At 37.0% G+C, this 26590-nt stretch overlaps 1 protein-coding gene across 14 annotated transcripts in view; it reads right to left on the bottom strand.

Annotated features, from left to right (window-relative positions):
- ESRRG (estrogen related receptor gamma) overlaps positions 1-26590 on the bottom strand; it is a 368263-nt gene that overhangs the window by 46781 nt on the left and 294892 nt on the right. For all 14 annotated transcript variants that reach the window (XM_054279749.1, XM_054279743.1, XM_054279742.1 and 11 more), the window contains one exon: positions 2292-2402. In XM_054279749.1, coding sequence (XP_054135724.1) covers positions 2292-2402 — 111 coding nt within the window. The remainder of the gene's footprint in view (positions 1-2291; positions 2403-26590) is intronic.

Raw genomic sequence — 26590 nt, 5'->3', positions numbered from 1 at the left:
TGAGGCTTCTCACCAATGGCATTCCAGAGATGATTTAGGAATATTGACTGTTTTAACTCAGGATTTGCAAAATCTCAAATCCTTTTTATTTCTGCAGTCAATGAAATCTATGGCCAGGCCATTAAATTGTATGGTGAAGCTGGAAAATACAAGAGAGATCAGAAGTAGGTGTAGAAAAGATCCTCCGAACACCTGCTCTTTCCTTACAGGGGGAAAAAGCTACATGTATTGGCACATGCATTAGCATGGAACATAGAAAAATTCTGAATGTACTCAGAAAACTCCATCACTCAGGAAATTGAATAGCCATGAGCACTGTTTCAAGGTAAATCTTATTTAATGTTTCTCTAATTAGAATCAATAGAACCCAATTTTCATTCCTGTGCCTTTGTTACACACAAACTATCAGTCAGGGTCCAGAAAATCTCCCAGGCTACTTCCACAAAAACCGATTCAACTGTTTCAAGTCTGGACACTTATCTGCCAGGATTTGAAAATTAAGTTTTAAAAATGTTTATGACAAAATTGTTTGTACTTGGACAAGCTAAGAAAAACGGAGGGAGGCACTCAGATAATGAGTAATGATTTATGAGGAGGTTAGTTTATCTCAGACAACGGAGCTTACAGAAATCGGTGCAGTTATCGCCTTATAGGTAATGTAGTGCACCACATTGCAATAATCTTGGGTTTACACAGAGATTCTTGTGTTTCAGTACAACTGCATTAACCTCTGCTCATATCTTGAGGGCTTGGGGCTTTTGGGTTGGATTGGGTGTTTTTTGTCTGTTTGGGCTTGGCTTTTTTTGGTATGTTAGGCTATCAACATTTCTACTCAATGACAATATCAAGTAAATGAAAAACTGACAATCTGTGCACCCAGGAAAACTAAACCTCTAATGAAATTAAGCATTAGAGTTTATTAAATTTTATTGTATTATCAGAAAGTTTTTATTATAATGTGCAAAATCTGCTTAGTGCAGCCCTAGATTGTATTTACAGAACAGTGGGACAGCTTATGGAGGCTGAGTAGAAGATGCCAGATTGGACAATTGAAGGAATATAATCAGCATAATGTTTTTTGGAAAGGCAAAAGGAAACTATGCCATATGTTCACTTAAGCCTTAATTTTATGTAAAACTGGCTGTTTTTTCTTTGACACAGCTAAAATGCCCTTTCACTTACAGTTCAAAGACTGTTTATTTGCTCTCCAGATCCCCATATGCTCAGACGTATTGTACACAGCACTGTCCCCTACTGGGGAACACCATCAGAAACAGATTCCATTTTCCATCCAGCCAGGTATTTTCGAGGGGCTAAAACCTGACATGTGTGTTGTCAGAGGCTTAGAGGCAGAGGAAAATGGGAGACAAGAAGGAATTTGCCCTTCTTATTTCACTGGCTTATTTGTCCATGTTAGGAGCAAATTAACCTCCTCAGCCGGAGCAATGGGATGTGTGTATTCCCATTTGAATTTGGAAGAGTTTACAACACCTGATACAGAGCCTGTGTGTCTCTGCAGGGTAACACACCATCCTCTTGCACTACAGCTATAATGCTATTAAATTTACTTCATGGAATTAGTACAGTCACTGCTTGAGTTTATATAAGCTGCAAAGCAAAACCCCTAACTATTTTTAGTTAATCGCAAAGAGGATGGAACTTGTATTTTAGCAGTGAGATGATCATCTCTTTCTCTCTTAATTTCAGCCTGGAGAGATACAATCAAGGACATTATTAAAACATAACAAAACAAAGCAAAAAAAATCCATGAGGGTACTAGAGCCCAAACTACCACTTTCTGCTTTGTTATTAGTGTGGCATATTGCTGTTTTAATCTAATGCTAGGTAGGTGTATTAATCTATAGGTATAAATTAATGAGGCTCTTAATGTATTTTCATTGGGAGGTTGAGCAGTCAAACTCATTTAGTTAGTGAAAACTACAAAAATCACTTTCTTGTGAAATCTGAAAGTAGAAGCTTCAATGAGCTAATGATCACAGTATGAACCATTTTATGTACCACTGAAAATAAAGATAACCTGTAAATGTAAAATTTGCACTGCATAAACCATGCTTTTATACACTTCCACCTGTAAAAACACTCTTTGTTCAACTCCACTTGAGAAAGATGAGCATATTTAAAACAAAACCTGTTAGCAGCCAAATCGATATAGTCTTCATTGTAATATTTTCTGACCAAACCCGTGTTCAACCCAGAGGGAGCTTAGCAAACAGGGCTAGGAGTCAATAGCCTGTACTGAGAGAGAAGTGCTGTGCATGTGGTGTACTCACATGGCTTTTTTGCTGGCTGAACTAGCTGAGGGTTCAGGTATGGGCTGTTCTCTGCGTCTATTCTGCGCTTGTACTTCTGGCGACCCCCACGTACTCGGTCTAGGCGCACACCTACGTTTGGAAACACAAGCAAACATGTAATTAAATACATTATGAGCATGCCTTTCAGGTAGCAATCTTCTATTTCCTACCTTCCAATATTTATATTAAAAGAATGTTTATTTCAAAAGATTAATTTTAGAAAGCATGGGAAATCAGCATTACAAGTATTTGCAAGCAGTTTAGAGTTCCACACATGCAAGACTAAGCATACAACATAATTTCCTGTTCATTTAAAACCATTCATTCATTTTTACATATTATTAAAAACAGCTAGCAAGTTTAGTTTCCATTTGAAAGAGCCTAATCTTAAGTCATCTTTGCCAGAAGCAGAATTTCAAGGCTGTAATAAACACCATGGATATAGAAGCATAACATTATGAGCAGAGAAGTACAGAGAATTTGAACTTTAGAAACAATGAGTCCTGCACACAGTCTAGATAGTCAAAACCAAATTAAGATGGATTAACATGGCCAGTGGATACAAAGTAAGTGACCCTAGAAAAATAAGAATATATATGTGGCTTAAAGACTGAAATTGTTCATGAGGATTTGAAAGAAATTGTACAGTTGTGCATTCAGATGTCATCAATGATGAATTAACATTTGTGTTCTACCTCCACACTGTTCATTCCTTCAATACAGCATTCTGCTGCCTGGTTTGTGCGGATATATAGAAATTTACCGTCCTGAAACAAGCTATAGCCGCTCTCATAGGCAAAATGAAACAAGGTGAAAGGGTGCAAAGACAGTAGGTCTTACAAAACAAGGAAATATTTTTATTTCTTTCTGAGTCACTGAGGCAGATTTCCAGACAGCCCGGAGGAATGTGGCTAAAACCAAGCAGTAACATAACAGGGAAGTTGAAGAACTTGGCACACATGCAGGACAACAGGACAAATAATACAAGTGCAAAATCTGTCCCCGATGACACGGATTTAACAACACAAGAATGGAAGGACACACTAAGTACTAAAGGCCCCTGTGAGCGATGTAATAAAGTGCAGCTCACATTCTCACTTTTCTTTTCATTGTCTATTTTAGCTCTCCTCCCTCTATATCTACTTTCTATTGCTATTATTGTGCCCCACTCTTCTATGTCCCTTCCCTCTGGTCTCTCCCTTAGACACAAAATACCACAAGAACTGGCTTCTGGACAGCAAGGGAAGCCACCAACAAAGAAGTTACAGTTCATGTGCGCAGCAAGAAGAACACAGCACAGAGTTTAAGTGCTGCCTCTGAACCCGCACAGGTAGCCCAGACTAGTAACCAGGAAACATCGGTCAGTCCTCTTTCCTTCTCAGAAACCAAAATGGATTGACTGGGTTTTGTAAAGGAAAACTGTTTTGCCAACTAGCCAGAAATCCAAGGCCAACTATTGTTAGGGTGGTATTGCTTTTTTTTTTTCTTTGCCTGTATTTCCTAGGTTACCTAAAAAGAAATGAGATGCTTGCTTTGAGGACACAACAAACACCTGCAACTATAATTCAGTGAGTTGCATCCAACAGTGGTCAACAGCTTTTGCTCATCAGGAAAGCAGGTAATGATCACCCCTACTTCACAGTGAAATTTCACCTGGCTTACTGCAGAAGACTGTGGATGTCAGTCCATCAAACCCAAGAAGTACATTTCTTCATTGTGTGTCTCCAGTTGCATTTATGGGGATCACAAGATTTAAACAGTAACACAAATGAACCACATACCCCAAGAGGTCAGTGCATAACTATGAATGAAATCTTATTTATGGTAGTTAACTATGTAACTTGTGACTGATTTGTGATCTATGCTGTTTGATAAAATTTTTGCTAATTCAATCAACAGAGTACAGTTATTTCTGTTTTTATTTTTTAAAGTTATACTTAGAAATGCACAAACTACAAGACCACCACTATAAAAACTGATAGCTCAAACCTTTCAGAACTAATAATAACTCAGTGTTCTTCACACTTGAATTGGGAGTTTGAGCTACAGCTGAAGCAAATGACATCCAGGACAATACATTGCCATAAAAACAAACAGCAGAAGACCAAGGTTTGATAGCTGAATATTCAGAAATAGGCAGAGGATTAGAACAAGCCACATGCAATATTGGTGGGATTATGAAAAAGACTGCCCAGCATTTGAAGAAAAATAGATAGAAAATGATTTCTGCATAATTCAGATGCCATCCTTCTTTCTGCTTGGGAACAGATTTCATAGTGATAAAAGATGGATAGCATCAGACATAAGTATGTTTAATCAAAAAGTAATGGAACTGAAGCTTAAATTAAAATAATATAAATCTACCAAGATGAACAATTTTTTTTACCTCCTTTGCAATAGATGAGATACACACTCAAGCCATTCACATACTCAATGGAAGGAAATACAGAAAAATGTCACTATAGCAAAATTTTACTTAGATCCATGCCCTCACCTAATATACATTGCTTTATCTATAAATAAAGCTTTATTTGTAAAAACCCTAACTTCTAGATAACTGGAGGGCAATTGTATTGCACAATTTAAAATTACCTAAGTCTATAATTCAAATTTTAATGTGAAAATAGTTTTGATAATGTAACACCAATAAATTAGAGCTTTATAATCCATCCATTAAAATTGATAGTTTATCATAATTTTGGCTCCTAATATTTCCTTTATCTGTAAGATATCCTATATCTATATTTTTCTGTATTTATAAAAAAGTAGATACTTAGGATTTCACTTCTGATACTCTAACACCCTATTTTTATTTTACTTTCCAAGGGTCTTTATAGGAGTAAACACTGTGCAAGACACTGCTTAACAAGCTATACCCATCTGATATTCCATAAAAACTGTGGCGTTTAGCAGGTAGCAAACTGAAATCTAGAGGTTCCAAAGTATATCCATGGATGTTCCTCTGTAACTCCTATAACTTATATGAGAGAATTTATTACATAAAATTTTATTTATCAAGACAGTAGCAACTGATGCCTCCTTTGTTAGAATAGCAAAGGGAAGAAATAAAAGTAATTTTGTCCACAAAGATCCTCATTTGGGGCAGGAGGAGCTTTACATCAGTCACAGACATAACTGTTTGAATTCCACACAGTCTGTATTCAGATTATTAAGGAGGATATTGTGACATCTGGAGAAATTAGGTAGACCTCTGCTTCAGCTCTGCTGTGCTTTGTGGCTTCACAAAATCTTCAGCATCTCAGTTCTCAATCAGTCCTCACTCAATCAGTCCTCAACCATGAAGCGAAAAGAAAGATACCCACTCCACCCATAAAAAAATCCTGTAATATCTCCCAATGAACTGCACTATATGTATTATAATTACAGTCCTTCAGGGTCAAAACATTCATGTCACTGAACACAGCTCCTTCACAGACAAGACAATGCGATTCTTCACATTCCCTAATGCTCATTTGAAAAGCCTTCAACAGAGAAACAACACCAAGAGCCCTAATGGGAAAAACAGGGATGACCACAGGGTAGAAATAGGAAGAACAGGCTTGCCACCAGTTAAGAGAGCAGTTACTTTCAATGTTAAAGTGCAGCACATTCACTTTACGTCTCAGGACAAGCAGAACTCATGAACTGGCTTGTTCAGGAGTGATGGGTGTTCAAAGATTTAGACATGACTTAAAAATCTCAGAAGATGAGGGTTGGGCTGTAGAGCTGTAGTATAGGGAGAGATGGAAACTGTGTAACTCAGTGCAATAGTTACTTTTAAAAATAAATTACAACATTAGTAATTTATTGATAAAACACAAGATATTCTCCACCTATTCTTCAGGAAATAAATGTTTTTATATAGTCACTACATAAGCTTCTACAAAAACGTCAGCCTCCTGGTTCCTTACATAATCTTTGCATGATTTCTAACAAATGCTACACAACAAAATCACATTGGGCACTCACTCTACACTAAATGTGTCCACACAGCCTTGCACAGAAACAACTGAAGGCCAGAGCGGATGTGCCAATGAGCTACACATCAGGATATTAAATCTAAACAACACAGGTAAATCTGAACTTATTTTCTTTGTATTTCCTCATCTGTTTCTACCTTGCCAATAAATGTAAATTATTATTACTGTTCTGTGGTTCTTTCCTCATACTGCCTTGAAGATCTCATGCAGGACAGACACCCACTGTGATGATGCTACATAACCAAAAGGATTGCCCATACCCCAGTATATTATTGACTTTGCAATTCAGGTCCTCACTATGAAAATACTATTTAACCATGTCATCTCATTTTCCATACAGATTCAAGCCATATTTAAAGCATATTATTTACTCCTTTTATCATCCATCACTATTTACTCCTTTATCATCCATCTCTATTTTTCTTCTCCATCCTCTTCTCCTCACCTTGGCTACAAGCTGCCAGTGTTCATTTGTTCACCTGACCCACAAACATTCTCATCCTTTCCACAGAGCTCTATACCCACAAGTTACATTGGAAGGCATTAGCCCTATCCTTCAAATCAAGTTCTACCAACACCAGGTTTGCCTGGAAGAAATTGTTTACTCCATTTAATTACAGAGCTTTTTCTTTGAGGAAAAAAAAAAAATTACTTAATTGGTAAACAACAGGTTTGAAATCAGACTGAAATGTGCAATTTTTACTTCCCTCAGGAATTTCACATTCTGCTCCCTTCCTGTTTCCCCTACATATCAGTCTCATGGCAAGGTGGTATGTTCTACATCAACGCCACCCTGGCAAGCTCCGCCTCTAACACAGCATTTGATATGTATGAAAAATATTCCTATCTCATTTTTTGACATATGTAACTGGCTAACAATCCATTTTCTACAGATGTCTGCAAGATTTCCAGCATTGTCTTCAACAGTGAGACAGGTAAAAATGAATACCCACGTAACTGCATCTTGCCAAGCTCTAGAGGAACATCGGTAGCGGAGGTAAAAAGCCCCAGATTAACAACAAAACTGGAAAGCACAAATATAATTTTAATGGCAGGTTCCAGTGTGCTTCTCCTTTGGGACAATGCCTTAATAGAATGCTCCAGTTCACTTGAACTTACTGTGATTATCTCTAAGATTGCTGAATAAACTTCAGTGAATATTATAAACTCCATTTTGCTTTTATTTACATAAGCCAGAAAAACTAGTTGATTTTTCCACCATGAACAGAGACAGAATGTACTGAGATTTAAAAATGCACACTCATCTAGATAGTCTTTAGGCACTTCAGCAACCTCTATAATTTGGGGTTAGAGTCCAGAGCATTAACCCGGTAGACTGAGAGATTTGCAGTGGAAAAAATACTTTAAACCATGAAAGATCTCTCTCAATACAGTAGAAACATGCAGAAAAGTAACAGAGCTGAAGAAATAAGATAATATCAGCTATCATTTTTTCTGGATCTGCATATTTATTTTATGTGCTGAATTACAAAGATGCCAAAGAGCTTCTGCAATCAGTTTACAAAGTATTTGGATAACAACTTATGCAGGTAAAAATTCAGCTAGAGATGTAAAATATGTGTGTACTAGGCAGACAGAATTTTGAAAACAGAGCCTTAATTCATCAAAGAAGATAGAAGCTATGACTCACATTAAAGTTTTCCTGATCTATGGCTGAATTAACAATTACCAGGGGAAGGCTTCAGTGTTGTCTTCCTATAGCCATCTCCACAATTAAACACATTATTTAGAGTAGCATAGGAAGTCTAAAACTCATCCTCCTACTTTGCATTCGACTAGCACAAAAAAGTAATTGTTAATGTGGGATGAAACTGGCTGTTCTCAAGATGTGCCTGTAAAACAATTAATTCATTAACTGACCCATATAATTGACTGAAAAACAAAACAGTGTTTATTACTTTAATATCTAACTTAATCTGTGACTAGTTGTTTAATTTATCTGTTCCTCTGCAACAATTTGTAAAAAAAAGTTTATTATTAAAAAACCCCAAATAATCAGGCTGATTAAAATATTTAGTGAATTGTTTCAGGTTGAAAAAACAAAAGAGAATAATACTGCTTTTGCAAAACAAATGCTTCAAACTAATATTTCAGATTTTGCTAATGTTTAATACTAAACAAAGTTTCAAGGCAACCAAATGTAAGCTGTATTTTGGAAATTTTGTTTTTGTCCTGGGAGGAGGAGATGAGATAGGCTGGATTTTTGCAAAGGAACTGATAAACACATCTTTTAGGCTAAAGCCCAGTGGTTTGTTTTTTTCAGTTTGACAAAAGAACTGATAAATGCATTACTTACACAGCTCAGTACTCAACCTCTCTTGAAAGGAACATTAACTTTGCATGAACTAATCATCTACATGCTGAAATTTTGTGCACTGCCATTTATGCATTAAACCACAAAAGAACGTTAATAAAATCCCCTTCGTTTTCCCATGTAAATGAGACTTCGTGTAAATAAATTCTATTATTTCTCAGCCCAAGTGATTTCCCTCGAAGAACGGTCCATAAACAAAGATGTTCACATGAAGAAAATGTGACATAAAATGTTTAAGAATCCTATTGTTCCTTTTACATTTTTAAATGGCTCCATATGTATCCTAATCTGTGACAGTCACAAATACAAATTAGGTCACACGCAACAGGTGACAAGTTTTAATTGAATGTCTTCTGTCTGCAATTCTGACAAAAGGTGAATGGAAATAAATGAGTCTGGCAAGACAGCCCTGAGCCTTACAATACCCAATACCTCATTATTTTTAAACAGCTATCTATAAACTGATGCTGACAAGCCTTGAACCTTTTATTTCTGTTCAAGAAGAGGTGAATGTGCAGAAAGAAAGAAGAAAATAAAAAGAAAAGAAAAGAAAAACATGACAGCTACACTGTTGCATTAAACATGCAACACCCATTACCCAATGATTAGCTCTCAAATATTACAAAAGAATATCTCTTACACTTCACTTAAGAACTTAGAAAAAAAAATCTGTCTCTCTTTGGGAAGAGATACACTCTGTGCACTCCATTACTAGCGCCTAAATTGATCTTTTCCAAGTTTTGTACCACCAGATTTTCAGTAGAATTATGCTAGACTCAAGATGATTTTTAAAAGAGACTGGAAATTAGGCCAGTAAACACAGGTTATACAGCTTCCATTTCTTTTCCTTCCCATTTCCAAAGTGAGGAAGAGCCTGTGTTGCTGCAAAATGTGCATATTTGTAAACTGCAAAGGAAAAGGAATGCAGAACTAAGGCTGAATATCCATAAAGCCCTGGTGTTTCTGAAATGGAGCAGTTACCATTACATAATACTTCTCTCCCCATCACCTGGATTACTAATATACTAATTACTAGGAAGCAGTGTAAAATACTGCAACAGCTTTTATGAATAACACAGAAAATACTGTTGCTAATTGCACCATTAAATTTTATGTCAATGTGCTTATATATCACAGCCATACTATATGAGAGTATAGGCCTTATTTTTTTAATTATGCATACAATGTCCTGGGACAAGGTATAAGAATAAATAAAGGCAATCTATCACTAACTAAATACCACAGTTCTAACCTTAATTTATTTAAATATAATTACAGAAGATGCTATCTTGTTTCAGAGTTCAAATTACAACCAATTTAATGAAGTGGAGCTTGCTGGGCTGTAAAGTCATTACTGCATCAATACACTTGCAACCATTACTTTAAAGGTGACAAGCCCATCCTGGGAAAGACAGCCTGGCTGGTGATCAAAGGAGAGGGCACAGAACCTCAGGAGACACAAAGGTCAAAAAGTAAGTTTGAGCAAGGCCATGCCAATGCCTGAAGGTCAAAAGCAGGCCTTTATTCTAGATCACATCACCAGAGCTTATAAAGAATTCAGGAGCCATGCTGGTGACAACTCTAATAGAAAAGAAGTCTAACTGAAGTTCTGGACCATTTGCTGGCAACTCTCAAGACAGAAGGGAAGATTGAAATGAAATGTGTTACAATAATCAGACTGTGAAGTACCAGCAGTATGAACAAGATCTCAATACCCTTTTCAGATACAATAATGTGCAGTTTCACAATATTTCAGTCAGTGACTTGGAGGATTCTGGCATTAATCTGTGATCCAGAAATCACAGGAAAGTTCTTAATAGCATGAGCTGAAACAGTTATACAAAATAATATCAGTTCTATCGGGACCAGGAAATATTCTACTTAGAATTTGGGTTTCTACCTACAGGAAGTGATTTCATTCTGCTGGAATAGAATCAGAGAAAACCAAAGGATGGCTCATCACACTAGAGCTTTAAAACAGATGTAAAATTCACTGAAATACTAAGTTTTTTTACCCTAACAAATATGATCCCTAACTCTGGCGTTATTTTCTATATTATTAGACTTTTTTTTTCCTTCCTAGGAACAAAATCTTTCTTGTATTCCTCAAGGAGCAGCCATTCTGTGATGACCTGTACAAGAGTGAGACAAGCAGAATTTACTTTCCAAATTGCACTCATCTGGCAAATTAACTGAGACTTACCTTTACAGCTCAGATGGCTTTATAATGCCACTTGAGCCTAAATTTGCCTCAGCGAAAATATGTATTTTCTCACAGAATTCTGGATTTCTCCAAGGGTTATTCATGAAAGCATCATTCTGACGTTGTCTTTTCTCTTAGTACACCCATAACAGCCCTATCTCCTCAATCTTTCTCATATTTACGTATTAAGTAATTATGAGCTGTATTTTTTTGGTGAAACACTGTGCAATTCTCCCCTACTTTTTCTTTATTCTTTTAAATAGTAACATATCTGGAACTACATCCATTTCAGACTTGATCCTTCAAGCTTCCTCAAAAGGTACAGCAGAATTCTGAACTTCTCTCTGTCTTCTTTCTTCATGCTGTTTTATGGCTCCCAAGAACCTTATGCCATGCCTCAGCTTCTGTTTGCAGCTAACAGATTTTTAGGAGCATTAATTATATCTTATCATTATTTATAAGTGTAAGTTTTAAAGTATGTATCAATTTGATTTATATGGAAGACTGCAATGGGAATGTAAAATATCTGAAGTAATTTAATGAGTACATACACCAGTCTGATGCTAAAAAGGGGGTACTTTTAAACCTATGCACAGACTTCATATGGAAATATGGGTTTGACTTGTTAAATGTGGCAGATATTCCCAATTTTTGGCTTTCTGCAGCCATAATATGAGCATTTTGCCTTCTGCATTGTTATTCTGTTTGCACATGTTTTTCAAGACTAGATAGGAGTTACACAGCAAGGTTTCATTTGGACTCCCAGAGTAATCTTCCAGTACAACTACAAGATAATTCTAACCTCAAGATAAAAGATTTTATATTACTAGCTTCACATGTCTTTGGCAAATGATAGGCTTTTCTGTACTTTGCACTTCCTGTCCATGGACTGCAACTTTCTGTTTCTTACAATTCTGGCTGCTGCAAGAGTGAAGTTCAACAGTGGCTTATATGGGTACATAGTTCAGATGGGCATATCTGAAATTCCTGGTTTCTACTTCCATTCTGATTTGTCTGAGCAGCTGCTTATTTTAGAAAGTACAGTCTTTGTCTGTTATTTAGGTAGGGGGAAAAAACAGTGGTCTGGGTTAATATGTTCGGACTGGAAGGCACTGACATAGCACATCACAGCACCTTCTTGTTCAGTGTTCCTTCTGCCTGAAAATCTTCACATGGAACAAAAAATTTAAGTTTTTTTTGTTTCATTATTTGCAGTGTGTTAAAGTAATGACTGTTCAGCAATAAAAACTTCAAAATGTAGTGGCTAGAGTGGCATCAAATCGAGACATAGCAGAGTAAAATAAAGAAAATTATGTAAAAAGTCAATGTGGTGGAATTGTTTCCTATTAGTACTGTAGCATTGCTTTTAAAGATGGAAACAGAAATGGAGATATGTTGTATCCATGTATTATGGTTTCTGTAGATGGCACATAAAAACATTCCAAATGGCCTTTAGCGGAGGACCATGATCCCATCCTCAGTATAAAGATGTGCCCCAACATGTTCCAGAGTACTGAAACTATGCCTTCTCCTTTGTTTGTATATAACATTCCCCTGTTCTTCCATGAATATTACTTTTAAAGAATTTTGCATACATGAGAATCTGAAAGTGAAACTGAGCACAAAACCACCAAAATTAATTTATCAAGTTCTGATGCTAAGGTTAAGTGAGGAGAAAAACTGGGAATAATTTTTTAAATTTATGAAATTTTACAAGAGAAGGCTCCAGTCCTTCAACTGAATTACATGAGTAGATATATAAAATATATAAAACTATCAGATGTGGTGGAACATGGCAGGATTAAAAGATGTATACTATTTTGTTAATCTTCTAATGTTCACTTTTTCCCCTTAACACAAAAAGGATTGAGATATTACTGTATATACACATATACAAAAATATTAGCATAATATCTGGTGATATCAGTTAAAGTGTGAAAAGAACACAAGATTAATTATTTTGCAATTCCTATAACAAGTGCATATATTTGTGTTTCTTCTTCATAAAGCAATGGAAAAGAAAATGACACAGGGGGAGTTAACAGGTACAAGGTTCTGTGGCTATAAATGAGAAAAAAGCATCGTCTAACTCTTCATGTAGAATTTTAAGCATTCTCCCAAACATGCTTAGCACTTCACTGATGGCCTGAGTGTGAGTGATTTATACCCCAGCTCACACACCCTGCCAGGCTCACAGCCTGACACTCAGCCTGACACCCTGCAGTGACAGGTTACCCTGCTTCTGGCCTCTGAGTCTCCTTCAGGTACCACTTGAGCAATTAACGGAGGGTTTATTAGTGGCACCACTTCGCTGATCCCACTGCTGGAAGCTTTCCATGCAGAACCATCTTGGTTAACCAGCATATTGACAGCTCTTTCATGGTTAGCAACAGGAGTGGATCAGAGCCTGTGCAGAAAATCCCAGCTGAAAAACAGAACTGCAAATGTGCTCAGCATTCCCCAGACTTTTTGACTGCCTCTAATCTTACAAACAATTAATAGTATGTGGTAAATTGATTTCATTTCAATAAAACACAATAAATTTTTAAACAATTAGACGATATAGTCTTATTATAAAGTGCTCCTGCTCTAAAACAGAAACTGTGACAATTTTCCTCTAATCTCATAGGTAACACTGGGCCTTTGGGAAATAGGTTAATAAATTCTAGTTTTCCAAACCAGGCAGACTGATTTACTGTAAACTTCCCTCATTACACTTACAGTAGATGTCTATCAAATTGCTTATGAGAACAAATTTATGGAAAATATCCAAGAGTAATGCTTTGTTCTTATTAAAATACATGAATATGTATGTAATTTTAGCCAGCCTAAATTAACAAAACAAAAAGAAAGAGAAAAAAGGTCAAAAATTTTTGTCACAAGAATTATTCTTTTACACAAGAAACAATTTGTCCCTGTTAAAAATGCCTTTATATAAAAGAGGCTTGTCTGAGGAGAATATTTTTCTTTAAATTGTAATGGCAACTGCTATGAAGAAAACCCATACAGTGTACAAGGGTATGTTAATACAAGTAATTGGGTGACATAATTACACGAGCATTATTTAAAAGAGGAAATAAAGCATAAAATTTCCTCATAAATTATTTTTACATAGAATTTTAACAGATGCAGAATTTAAAAAAAAAAGTAAAATAGTTCTAAGTGAGTAATTCCTGATAAGCACAGTCTATTTAAATTGATACATACCTACCCTCCTTCTGAATGCAGATGTCAATGGGAATATTCACCATGAGCAATGCTAAACGCACACATATTTTGTTTTCCTAGGAGCCATGAAAAGAATATTTACCAAACAGGAGACCAAGTCTTCTCACTCAATGCATTACAAATCTATTATAGCTCTACTGAAGCCTGCACATTTCTCCAGAGCTACTTCTAAGGGTGAAGAGCGCAAAGAGTTTCATTGACTTTGTATTTTTTTCCAAATACTGTGTTCCTTTCAAAGTTTTCTGCTTTATGTCCCAAAGTTCTCTTCCTTCCATTTAAACACATACATTGAACTCATTCACTTTTTTAAACATATCACTATACATTCTTAGAGAATGTGACACCCAATTTAAAAGACACTAAGACTCAAGAGCAGAATTTACTGAGTAAAAAGGTGACAGGTTATGTATAAAATAACTTAATGAAACAAGGCCAGAAACCTACAAGAGTATTTCAAGATATTTCTAACTAGCACCCTCAAAATGAACAAAGGTATGTAATACTCTTCCCTAGGACAGGTTTTGAGCAACTTGACCAGGAAGGGTGGTACAATTTGTACAGTTCAGTCCCTGGGTTCTGTGAATTGCTTATGAAAACAATGTCATTGTTGTCACTCTGTGACCAGGAACTCTTCAGAGAATGATCACTAAAGGCTGTGTGTGCTTAGCACAGCACAGTGTAACTCAAACCAATGACATTGCATTGCTTAATGGCTAATACAAGCAAAGAGTCAAAATTCCTTACTCACTCTTTTATCCTGCCCTGCATGGGCAATCCATGAATATAAAAACATAATAAGTGAAGGTCTGGAGAGCTGTTAGCAAATAAATCTCTACATGGTTCAGTTTTCCACATTTAGATTCTGCCCATCACTGCATCTCCACATTACTCAAGATCCAAAATTGTACCTAGGACTATATTTAAAGAAAACAAACCTGTTTCTTCCTTTCTTCTTTCCCTCTGCTTGACCTTAGAACCTTTACTTTGGATCAGAACCTCCTGCAATGTGTTCATGTGCTCCAGAAAGTATTTTGATCCTGAGGTCAAATTTGGGTCCATTTTCAGATGTTCAAGTTTTTTTCTACTAATTTTAATCTGCACCAGATATATTCAGAAGAATGATATAAAAATGTGGAGATAAATCTGAACAAGAAAGCACATTTTATTGCATTACTCTAAAGTGACATAACAGGAATAAGATCTTGCCTGTATTTTCAAAGGGAACTCATTCAAATGTTCTTCCTTGAAGCCTTAACTTAGTTAAACCTGGAGAAAAGAAAGGAACTGACCACTGAAGAAAATACCTCTAATTATGTTTATATGCAGCAAAATGGTGCATCACTTATAGGAAATATCACTATGTTTTCTGCGAATATTTTTATTGGAGAAAATCAAAACACGTGGCATTGAGGATGCATCCTATGAGGAAGGCCTTTGGCATGGGACCTTCTTAAATCAGTGATCTCAATGGTCTTAGCAAATCTGGTATTTTCTGACGCTGTTTCTTAGGGTTTTACATGTTTCCCATTTGCTGACATGTGAGATTTATGTGAAAATCGTACACCTTGGCACTGCTCAGGAGCATTTGTTTCTTGAATTGAGGCAGGTTTTAGAAACTGTAACACAATTCATTTTTTACTGCCTTTTCCCTATTTTACAGAGTTAAAGTTATTTTCCACTTGTCATGCCATTGTGTCAGACATGGTGTGGTGTGGTGGATTGATATCTCTTTATTATTCTCTCCAGCCTGTGGCTTTCCTTTTAGATTGCTCTGTGATCTTCTTCTCAGCTATCCACAAAGAGTGGAAGTGTAATAAAAATCTCTACTTTGTGCCAAATTTTTGTGGGGACTACTGCTCTCTCAGTGATGATATTTGCATATTTCTTGAAAATAGGTTAACTTGCAGTAAGAGCAATAGGAAACTTGGCCAAATATCCTAAATCTATCAACCCAGCAGAATTTCAGTTTTAACTGGACTTTAAAATTAAGACTATGAGTCCACAAAAAAAAGGAGAGAATGCACTGCAAAATTTATATTGACAATCTATTTACATTCAGAGTAAATTTTTTGCATAACTTCCAAAGACAAACAAACATGACTAATTCCACATCAAAAAAAATCCTAAACCTAAAATAAATTCACAGCCAGAATTCTGGGATTTTGATTGGCATCTTCCCTACATCTGAAACAGTGTAGCCCATTTTTTATCCAAAATCATTTCCAGAAAACAGCATCAAAATAAATTTTAAATCCTTTGCACGGGCTTTTTCATTTTTACACCAATCTAATTAAAAGATGAGGAAATTCTCCTTATAGTTACATAAATATGTAAGACAGAATAAAAAGGCTTTTCATAGGCTTGTTTTTTATTTGTCTCAGTCTATCAATTCTGTTCTGAGGAATGGATTTTCATTTTTGTACTAAACGTCAAAAATGCTCTCTACATTTTACATTTCTTAAACCATGTTGTACATTGTACCAGTAAAGTATCCAAACCTCATCAGAACTCCACACAGTTGGCAAATGCCACAGTGAACTAAACAGACTGGGATTTCAAGCGCTGGATACTTAACAGCCGGAGAAGCTCTTTAATCTTGTTTAAGAAAGAGAGGGCATAATTTATCTGGAGACAATCCTCCTTGGCAGCATGTGCATAAGAAAGGGAGGCTCAACGTGCTGAGCTTTAAAAGGGAATTGAAAATAAAAGTTTCTACCATGAGCATAGTTCCCAACAGTAACAAATCAACAAACAAGCAGGTTAGCTGTTATGCACACCAGGTCTGAAGCATCAGTGCAGAATTTTGCCTGTGCTGGCAGCTGCGTGAACCAAAGCCACTCACAGTGAGAGAGATTTACCTGCTCATCTCAGACTATTGCTGCTGAACTGGGCCATAATCAAACGCTTTCTAGATACTTCTCACATGTCATGAATCCTGAAACTAAGGGCGATTCACAAAAGGACACTGCCAAACTGGTTAATGCATATTATTTGATTTTAAGAAGTGTAAAACTACATCAGTTTGGAAATGAAGACAGAAAACGTATCTTATTACATGCAATTGCAACACAGTCAATCCTGCCAATGGCAAAGATCAATGGCTAGACCAGTAATTCCTCCACTGAGAATAGCTGGGGCGAGACAAAGAATTCCTTCATGTCCTTTTCATTCATCAAGAGATACCATGAAAAAAAAAGCGGGTTATTTAGTGCTAGTTTCGACTTACATTATTAATGTGAGGAAGCAGACTAAATACTGATTAGCAACAAAGTAAGCACAGTGAAGGACCAAAACTATTGTAAAGGTGCAAGAACCCAATATAAAAAGGCAGTTGGATTGTGGATATGTTCTTCCTCCCATTTTAGTTTTGATGTACAACTGTTGAAAACTCTTTAAAAATTTAATTTAGAGGTGGGACCAATAAATATTGATGCTTTTTTTCCACTCAAATACGGGAACTTGACACAATCCAGGCAAAAATTGGTAAGTCTGTCATTCAAGGGAAGGTTTTCCATCACACTTTATTCTTTATTATGGAACAGTTTACCTGAGGACGCACTTAGAGATCAGTGCCATGTTCTACTGCTCAAAGATCTGTTATTAGAATCTGGCAATTTTACACAGTTTTCTTGATCAACAAATGCCTGCAGTCCTTACTCAGAGAAAACTGCAACTCTACCTCCCATGCCACTAAAAGCCCCATTGCAGACTTTTCCCAGCATAATATCCAGCATACCCACCTAATTAATGCAAGCAGCATTAGTGCCATTTATCTTTCTTTTTCATTGTTTTTTACTCAGTTACTTCTCCATCAAAATGCACTGTGTTTTATTGTTAATTGTGATTAAAAAAAAAGAAATGAGCCAAATCAATTACAGTCCTCTGTCAATCTGTATGGTTGAGCCACAACTTTTACTGTTTTAATTAAATGAAGAAATGGGTCTATTGTTTAAAGGCATTAAAGAAGGCAATTCTAAACTTCAAGTAAAGGGGTTTTTTGCTTTTACTGGGGGACAGAGATACCGATAAAAGCAATACAGGTCTCTATTTGAATTTCACAGCAGCTGTGAAATTTATAAGTGTCACAGAATTAAGAACTTATCCCTTTTTTTCTTTCAGCTAACATTCCACTGATTCTAATGGGTTTAGGCTGTGAAGATGTTACCTAAAAAATGTCACCATGGCTTTAATCCTGACTTAGCAAGAGGACACAATCTTCAACGAAGAAGAAAATCTAACAAATGAACAAGAAAAATTCTGAAGTAAAAACAACAAGCCATATAAGTTGTCAATGACTGGAGGAAGATAACTGGATTTAAACTTTATTATCATTACAGAGCTGACCTTGCATGTCATCTGTCTCATATAAAATACTGTCCTAAAATACATGAATTTCAACACAGAAATATTTGTTGTAAATGGGATTTGACATATGTGTGAAACTGGATAAAGGGCTTTTCAAGCAAAATCTGTCTCCTAGCAAACTCTATAGCAGAGGGTTGCCACGCCAGGGAATGCTGACTAATTATGAAAGTACATAATGGCTCATCTTTACTTTTCCTTTTTCTGACCTGCTCTTTTTTGTGACCAGTAGAGGCTGCAGATTGCAGAGACAGTATTCTGTTTACACAGTCCCCTCTTTCACTTCCAACATCCCTAGGCCACAGGGATCACCAAAGAAGCCAGTCTAAGAACAACACAAAACATTATTACTCTTCTGGTTTTCCCTAAATGCTCTAGGTAGCCACCACTTTATGCCGTGTACACTACGCTCCGTTACTGCCCAACCTAATAAAGACTTCTGTCACAGCGATAGCTTTTCATCTTCAGAGCTCTTTTCTCCTCTCCTGATAAGGCTGCCAACTCTACTCTCTGTAAATGAGCTCATGTGAACACTTTATTTTCGGCTTGTGGAAACAAAAAGGGCCAGTGCTCGGCTTCAGAGCTTGAGGGGGCGGTTTGCTATCTTCAAAGCATGACCAAGGCGTTTGAAAGGGATTAAAATTAAATTGGTAAGCTTAGCTTGAAATAAGGAACTTGAAGCAGGACTACTGCAGTCACAAACACTGCTTTTTCTTTAAAAGCTTCAGAAGCCCCTTAAAAATGGTCACTTTAAGTCATTTTTATTTGTGTACTATTAAACCCCTGGCAACTGCTTTGATAAGACTGCTAGCCAGCACCCCACGTTATCATCAGTAGGCACACATAGCCAAGCATCTCCCTGTCAGGACAGATGGCTATCCCAGCCCAGTGCACTCAGTTCAGAAACATGTGAATCACAGCTTCAGCTTCCTTATCCAAACCGCAAATAAATTAAAACTTTCTTTGCAATCAGGGGCATATGTTTGCATCTGTGCACAGAATGACTGGGGCCAAACCTGAATTGACATGTTTCATTCAGGGACATCCTAACTACTTTATGAATGTCCAATTCCTGGCACTGCTTGATGCACAATAAGGAGACATGAAAGAAAAACAAACTTTAATAAATACTTCCTCTGTTGTTGGATTTAACAGATGAAATTCATTTCAAGAGATAGCTACTATTGTGTAGTGGATACAAAAATTTATTTTTTTTAAAGCTCATACAAAATACATCCTTAGGAACAAAGCAATTAACTGTCCATCTCCTGAAGTGCTGTGCTTCTGTATCAGGTGTAGCTGGCCAGGTAGAGAACCAAGTAAGCAATGGCCCAGGGCACATGTATTCCTTCCATCTAACATCTGGCTCAAAATCCATTTGATCAAAAATTATTTGCTGTTCTTATATTCATAGTGTGTCCACATCAGGAGGAATGTACTGAAGAAGCAGAACATCTTGTTCAGCTCAAGATGAAGACCCAACTAATACAGGTGTCTGCAGCTAAAACTTATGGGGAAAGGAAGATATGTGGGAGCAAGGAGAGATCATTCTGCAAAAATTCTTGAAGAGTTTTAGATATGGAGATTTCCCTCAGGGTGCTCTCTGAATGGTGTCATTCTTTCAGACAATTTCCAATGTTTATCCTGGTGGTAACCTTACTACCACTGCTATTACTATTTCTAGATTCAAGTTCAGAGGGCCAACACTGCCATTCACTGCTGTCCTTCCTAAGTTTGGGGCAGTTTTAGATAGCAAGTTTCTCATTGTTAAAGAGAGGTAGTGGCACAGTTTGAAAACAGAGTCAATGACAGAGCAGAGGGAAGCAAAACAGCCCTTTCCTGACTGGAAAGACTTCTAAGGTAAGTAAGCATGTAATGAAATTGACTCTTTTGACACCATCCTAAGATAAATACTAAATGCAAATAATCATTGGAGGGCAGAATGTTCAAAATAAAAACAATTCTCTGTTATTATATTTCTAAATAAGAAATGCAACATAACTTTCCCTTTAAGAAACTTCTTGACGAAAGAAAGGATTAGAAATAGCTGTGTCCAAAGATACCACCAAACAATACAAGAAAATACAAAGCTGTTCAGGACTGAACGCCAAAGAAAACAAACAGAAAGCTGGACTACATCATAGAAGAAAAAAAGGGGAGCTGGGAGATGGTCTGATTTGGCTTCACAGACTCAGCTTCTGAAATCACAGGCAGTACAAAGCCACCTGTCAGAAGGTGCCTCCAAGCAAGCTGCAAAGCACTGGTTTGCACCCATGGCATCCCTCCATGCCCAGCCTGACCAGAGGGTCCTGCTCTGCAGCCCAGCCCTGTGACACTGCCTGCCAGCCTTCCGCCCTGATCCCAGCTTCATGCTCCCTCCTGCCTTCCCCACCACAAGCTGTTTTACATTCACCAGTACCAAATGCAGCAAAGTCCTGCAGAAGTCACAGCCTTGGTTACTGTGCTGGGACATCTTTATGCCAGCCTTACTCACCTATGAGTTTGAGTGTCTGACATGGCTCATGACAGATTTTGGACACTTTGTAGAATTGGGAGATAAGCAGCCAGTATTATAACCAAATCAAGAAGCAACACTACAAGTCATGCAGAAACAACAAATGTATTCTCAACATGAACATCTCAAAACCTCACTTAAAATTGGAATGATTTTAAGTTGTTCTGTCAATATATCCTAGAGAAATAGCCTCTGCATCCCAAAATACACGACATATTGAAAACAAGACAATTAAGCCTGAAGGTGTGCATGCATGATGGATTTGAAAGCAAGTTCATGGCACAACATAGGCATGATCTTGCTTCTGTAACTTGCTTATTGACTTTGAAGGTACAGAACTAAGTTACTGAGATTTAGCCAGCCCCCTTCATACTCTTGGAGCATCTCCATAATACTACCATAAACCTACTATTCTTAATAATAACTTATATTATTATGAACTGGGGCCTCTGGCCTCCCTGACTGAGCCACTAATCTGTTCTTATTAGCAGGTAGGGTCTACAATGAAGGCTGGATACAAAACCCATTAGTAGTAACTAATTGCAATTGACTAATTGATGCTAAGTGACTGATCTTAATCATGTGTAGGGACTTCAGGACCTTCTCTTATTCCAGAAGAGAGGTACTTCCTTCCTGTAGCTCAAAATCAGTTAGCATTGCCCAAGAACATATATAGCACACAAATGCTGTTTTGGATTAGCAACCTCTGTTCACTTGAGGTTGTTACATCACTGTGATTCATTACATCACGATGATGCAACCTAAAATGAAATGGTAAATTGGCATTTGTTCTGCTCAGTCATAAAATAACTGTCTTTCAAATACTATCTTAGACATTTAGAGGCCTGCATTATCCTCTCTGTAGTCAACTTTGTAAGCAGAGAGGATATGCAAACTCAACTTCCCTGTCTGCCAGGATTCAGATTTGTTTGCTGGTCCCCTTTTAAAGGGAAAGGAAAAGTGAACTTATACTGAGATCTACATTTTTTAAACTAGACTATTTCAAGCTTAAACCAAGTTAGATTATTATTACTGTCTCTCTTCTTTTATTAGGGAAAGAAACATCACAAAAGTAAAATAACAGCATTCCAGAATAATTTTCACTTCCATGTGACTTTCTGCTCTGCTGCAGAAACTTTTCCACCCTTCTCTATTTGAGAAGTTTCTTTTTGATGTGGCATGTACTCCTTTTTCCCTCTGCAGCATTTAATATCCTGTTGGACAGGGCAGTTAAAAAACACCTACAAGGGAACACCTTGCTGACTAAGGCACCTACAGATTTTATCACTCAACCCAGTAACAGACTTGAAATGGTCCTTAATGAGCACACAGGCATTAAGGAAAAAACCTAAACAGACTTGTAATGTTCCATCCAAAATTTTGACCTAGGGCCACTAAGTGCTTAGTGTTATGATAGCTCTTAAGCAAAGACTGGAGCACTTGAAGGGAAGAAATTCTTTCCTATCAGAACAGAGGAGGCAGTCCTATCTTCTAGGGGAGAAAAAACCCAAAACCAACAAACCATGGTTTTAACTAGAAGATTAGCAGAAAGTAGATGGCACTAGGAAACAATGCAAAACAAATGTTGCAGTTAACTGAAGTAAGCTCGAATGGTAACTCTTGGATGTTGCCTGTCTAGTCCGATCCCTTGATCTTTGGTTTGTGTTTATAAGAGATTTTGCTGGCTATCTTAATCACTTTGTATCATGCAGTAAACTCCAGAGAATAAGTAAACAGAACCCTCTCAAGGCCAGGAGCTGAATTTGGGTCAGACAGAAAAAAATGGTTTAGTGGCCTGTACTCCCTGTCTACCAAAGATTGCTTTCTACCTGGATGGCTGTAACTCTGCTGAACTACTGATAATAATGTTTCTCTGTCTCAAAAATCAAGTGGGCATTGCTTGGAACAGCAAATACTAAGATTTAGAAGGAACACAATGTTGTGTAAAAATAGAACCATTTTTAAAATCACTATCTATACCCTGGCTCTGTAGGATTTTAACTCATATATATATATATATATATATATATATATATATATATATATATATATATATATATATATATATATATTTTAGGTTATTTACTCTGTAATGCCTACTTTAATGATGATATTTCTGAAATCTTCCTCATATGCCTAGTTTCCTTTAAAAAATTACTGCACTTAGCTAGAAAAAAAAACCCTTTCTGTTTTTCATCGCTCAACTGCTATAGTTCTCAAAGTCTTCCATATTTTCAGCTATTATCCCTTTCAAGCAAAGAGCCCACTTAATAACGTTCACTCTAACAACCTCATTTATTTTCCAGAAAATTAACTCAGTTTCAACCCTGATTAATGATTTCATCTAAATGAATCAAATTAAAAATTGAAAATTATATTTCAAAAGCCAAAGAAAAAAAAATTGACCATTTCCAGTTAACAAATGATCCTTTCAAATATTAAAAGATGACCATGAAGAGTGCGTGATAGTAATGAAATCTTACTGGGGCCTACTGCTTATCTGGAGTTCAGGAAGGGGAGAAATGGAAAAAAAAATCTTTCCGCATTGTTAACACTGAAGTCTCTTGGGATACCAAACTGACTTCCACTTAGTCTTTGCCTGTAATCAGTACACCAAAATAATATGAGAATTTCAATGTTAATTAAACTGGTAGGGTTGGAGATGCACCAATACTGAAGAGGGATTAGGAAAGCACACAGTACCAATAACCACATCTGTTAACAAATCCTAATCTATGAAACACCAATTTAACCTTCCTCAAACTGCTAATACCTAGGTACAGGCTCTCTACTAGGGAAGAGAAAGATCTTGGGACTTTTTAAAAAGAATTTTTAACAATCAGCTGAATTACCTGAAGAAAAATCAGTTATTCAGATCCTATATATTGTCTTTTAACAGAGGAGAGATCCAATCTATTTGGCCCTTGATTTGCTTACAAAAGGAAACACAATGTTTTATTTTTCCTTCTGTCTTGTATCCCCTACAATTAACTTTGTTCTCACAAAAACCTATTTTAAAGATTGTGATTATTCCTTGTATTTTTCAGGTTATGGTATTTATCAACTAGTAAAGAGTATTCACCACTTATATTGATAAATTAGTAACATTAACTTTTAATTACAAATTTACTGATGTCATATGCAATCTTCAATGAAAAATTGAAACACATAACATTCATCCTGGAGCTGGGCCAAGGCATGGAGACTGACACTATTCTACGTCACCAGGACAAGGAAGACACTGGAAAACCTTCTGCTTCCCAGGCTGACTTTAATGGAGGTCCAGCACTCACACTGAGGTTGTTTCACAGTCACCTTTGTAACTGTATGGAGTAACCAGACAGAAGGGAGTGGTGGAGCAGTGAGGGGGCTCTTTGTGGATCGAGCCTCAGTATCTGCGTGACACAGATGTCTCTTGGATTTCTGACTCTCAGGAAACAGACTGTCCCACTCTATTGCTCTGAGCCAAGGACAAGTCCAGCAGCAAGGCCAAATACAGAGATGTTTGTGAAAATTTAGGAGTTACCTGATGGGAGAAACTGGAGACCACTCCAGACAGAGATTTCACAAGCATTCCAAACAATCCTGACATACGTTTGTAACCAACCTGTAACACGGTGGATAATGAAATCCTGGCACAGGTGATGGCTGTGTTTCGAGGTATGCCAGTCTGGATGCTGGTTTGGCAATGCTGACAGACTCCAAATGGATTGGGCAACAACTGCAATAGCTCATTTCCATTAGGTAAACCTCTGCTGATCCTAGTTTTCCACTTAACACAACACCAAATTAACCTGGAGTGTAACTAGTCTCTTCCAACACAAAGACTGAGGTTAAATGAATAACAACAGTTAAGCTGAGAACACACCAAAACAAGCACTGCCATTACAAAACAGTAATGATGACACTTTGCTGAAGTATTTCTCCTACAATCTCTACAATTGTTCTGGTAGCTCTCTTTTCTAGATGTAAGAAAACTGTGAGGAAGCATGTATTTCCATGCTTCTAATTCTCACTGAGAAGTTGGAAATGATTATGCTTTTGCATAAAACTGTGTTCTAATTACTTTGGCTTTGCTAGATCAGAATATTTCATATCTGATCACTCTCAATTCATGATTCCTCCTACCTCCTACTCCCTTCTTCTGGTCATTCAGAATTTTGGCTTTTGTGAATTCTCACCAAAAGAATATCCTCCATAGCTTTCCCTGGTAATTTCAACCATTGACTAGAGTAAGTGCAATCTTTCCTTGGTCCCCACAGATCTCACTAGAGAGATCCCTGCCTATCATTGCTGGTGTGCACTTGGGGCTGTATCCATGGATAGAAGTGATTGACATTTTATTCTACAAAATTAAGAGGTTTTTCTAAAGGCATGGCAACAGCTCGAATTTTTGTCTCCTGGGAGCAATTTTATATTCTAGCACGAATGCACTTACTGTTTTTTGCAGCCTAATTGCCACCCTTGACTTTGCTTTTATCATCAACTGGTAGCACTTTCCCCTTTGCAATTTTCCTACCTGCCACCTCCTTTAGCTGCTTTCTTCTTCTTGTGTCTGCGTTTGGCTGCACGAAGCCTCCCTCTCACATTTGAGGCTGTGAGCAATGTGCTGGCCTGCCACGTTAGCCATACCTTGGATGCTCACTGCATCAGAAACAATAAAGCCCGGCTCTGTGAGCTTACAAACACGAGTGAACACCAGCTTTGCAAATAATCCGTGGTACAAAACAAAAATCTTGTAATAATTGCAAGTGTTTTATTTGAAAGCAAAGGGCGAAAATGCTGCAATACTACATACTATTTTTTAAATGCCCAAGAAAAGGCTTTTCATAATTTTTGTTTCCTCTTACAAGTAAGTCCTGCACATCCTTTCTGTCCTCCAGAACGTGTATTACTGCGACTGCCTCTCTACAGGGGCTGACCACATGGAATTCCCTCAGAAGCCCTTCAGTGGACATTTCTGAACATACAGACCAACTCAAGAATGCCTTTTAATTGTGTGGATCACAGAAAAGATGTAAGCCCACGCAAAAAGTTAAAACCAGCCATAAATTGGCTGAATTTTTTGCTGAATCTTAGCTCCATAGAGAGCCAGAATGTATTTGCTACCAGGAACTCTGCTAGGAGCAATCAGAGAGACAAGATGCTGGATGCTTCATCAGACCTGTTTTTCACCCAGCAGTGCAAGAGCATTAACTTCCTTCAGAATCTGCATCTATGTAACATTCTCAAATGTCTTGGTTCAAAGGATGGAAGCAAATCCTCGTGTTTCCCTTGTTTGTTTTGGCTTTGTGCTTACTAGGGATCTTGCAGGGGGGGTTGATGAGGTTTTTGTATCTTTGGGACATATCCTTTAGAAATTTCACTTTCACAGCATCAACTAGTAAACTGAACTCTGTGCAGTTATCTCTCAAATGGCAGAAGAAATAAAAGTTACTATAAGAAAACAGATATAACTGAAGGCTTAGGCAAAACAAACTCATGCAAACTACATCAAGAAATACAGCTGTAATTCAACATATGTGTACAACAAAAGAAGCCTCAGAAATGAATAATTAATATTTGAGAAGCTACAAGCTTTCTACTGCAAACTCACTGAAAAAACTGTGTCTGGCTCCACATAAATTTATCAAGCCAGAAAGAAAGCCTACAAAA

The sequence above is a fragment of the Melozone crissalis genome, unplaced genomic scaffold (genome assembly GCF_028551555.1).
Source record: "Melozone crissalis strain CALT ecotype California unplaced genomic scaffold, PUWL_Pcris_2 ptg000027l_1, whole genome shotgun sequence".
In the NCBI taxonomy this organism is placed as follows: Eukaryota; Metazoa; Chordata; class Aves; order Passeriformes; family Passerellidae; genus Melozone; species Melozone crissalis.
This window is presented reverse-complemented; position numbering and strand designations above follow the sequence as displayed.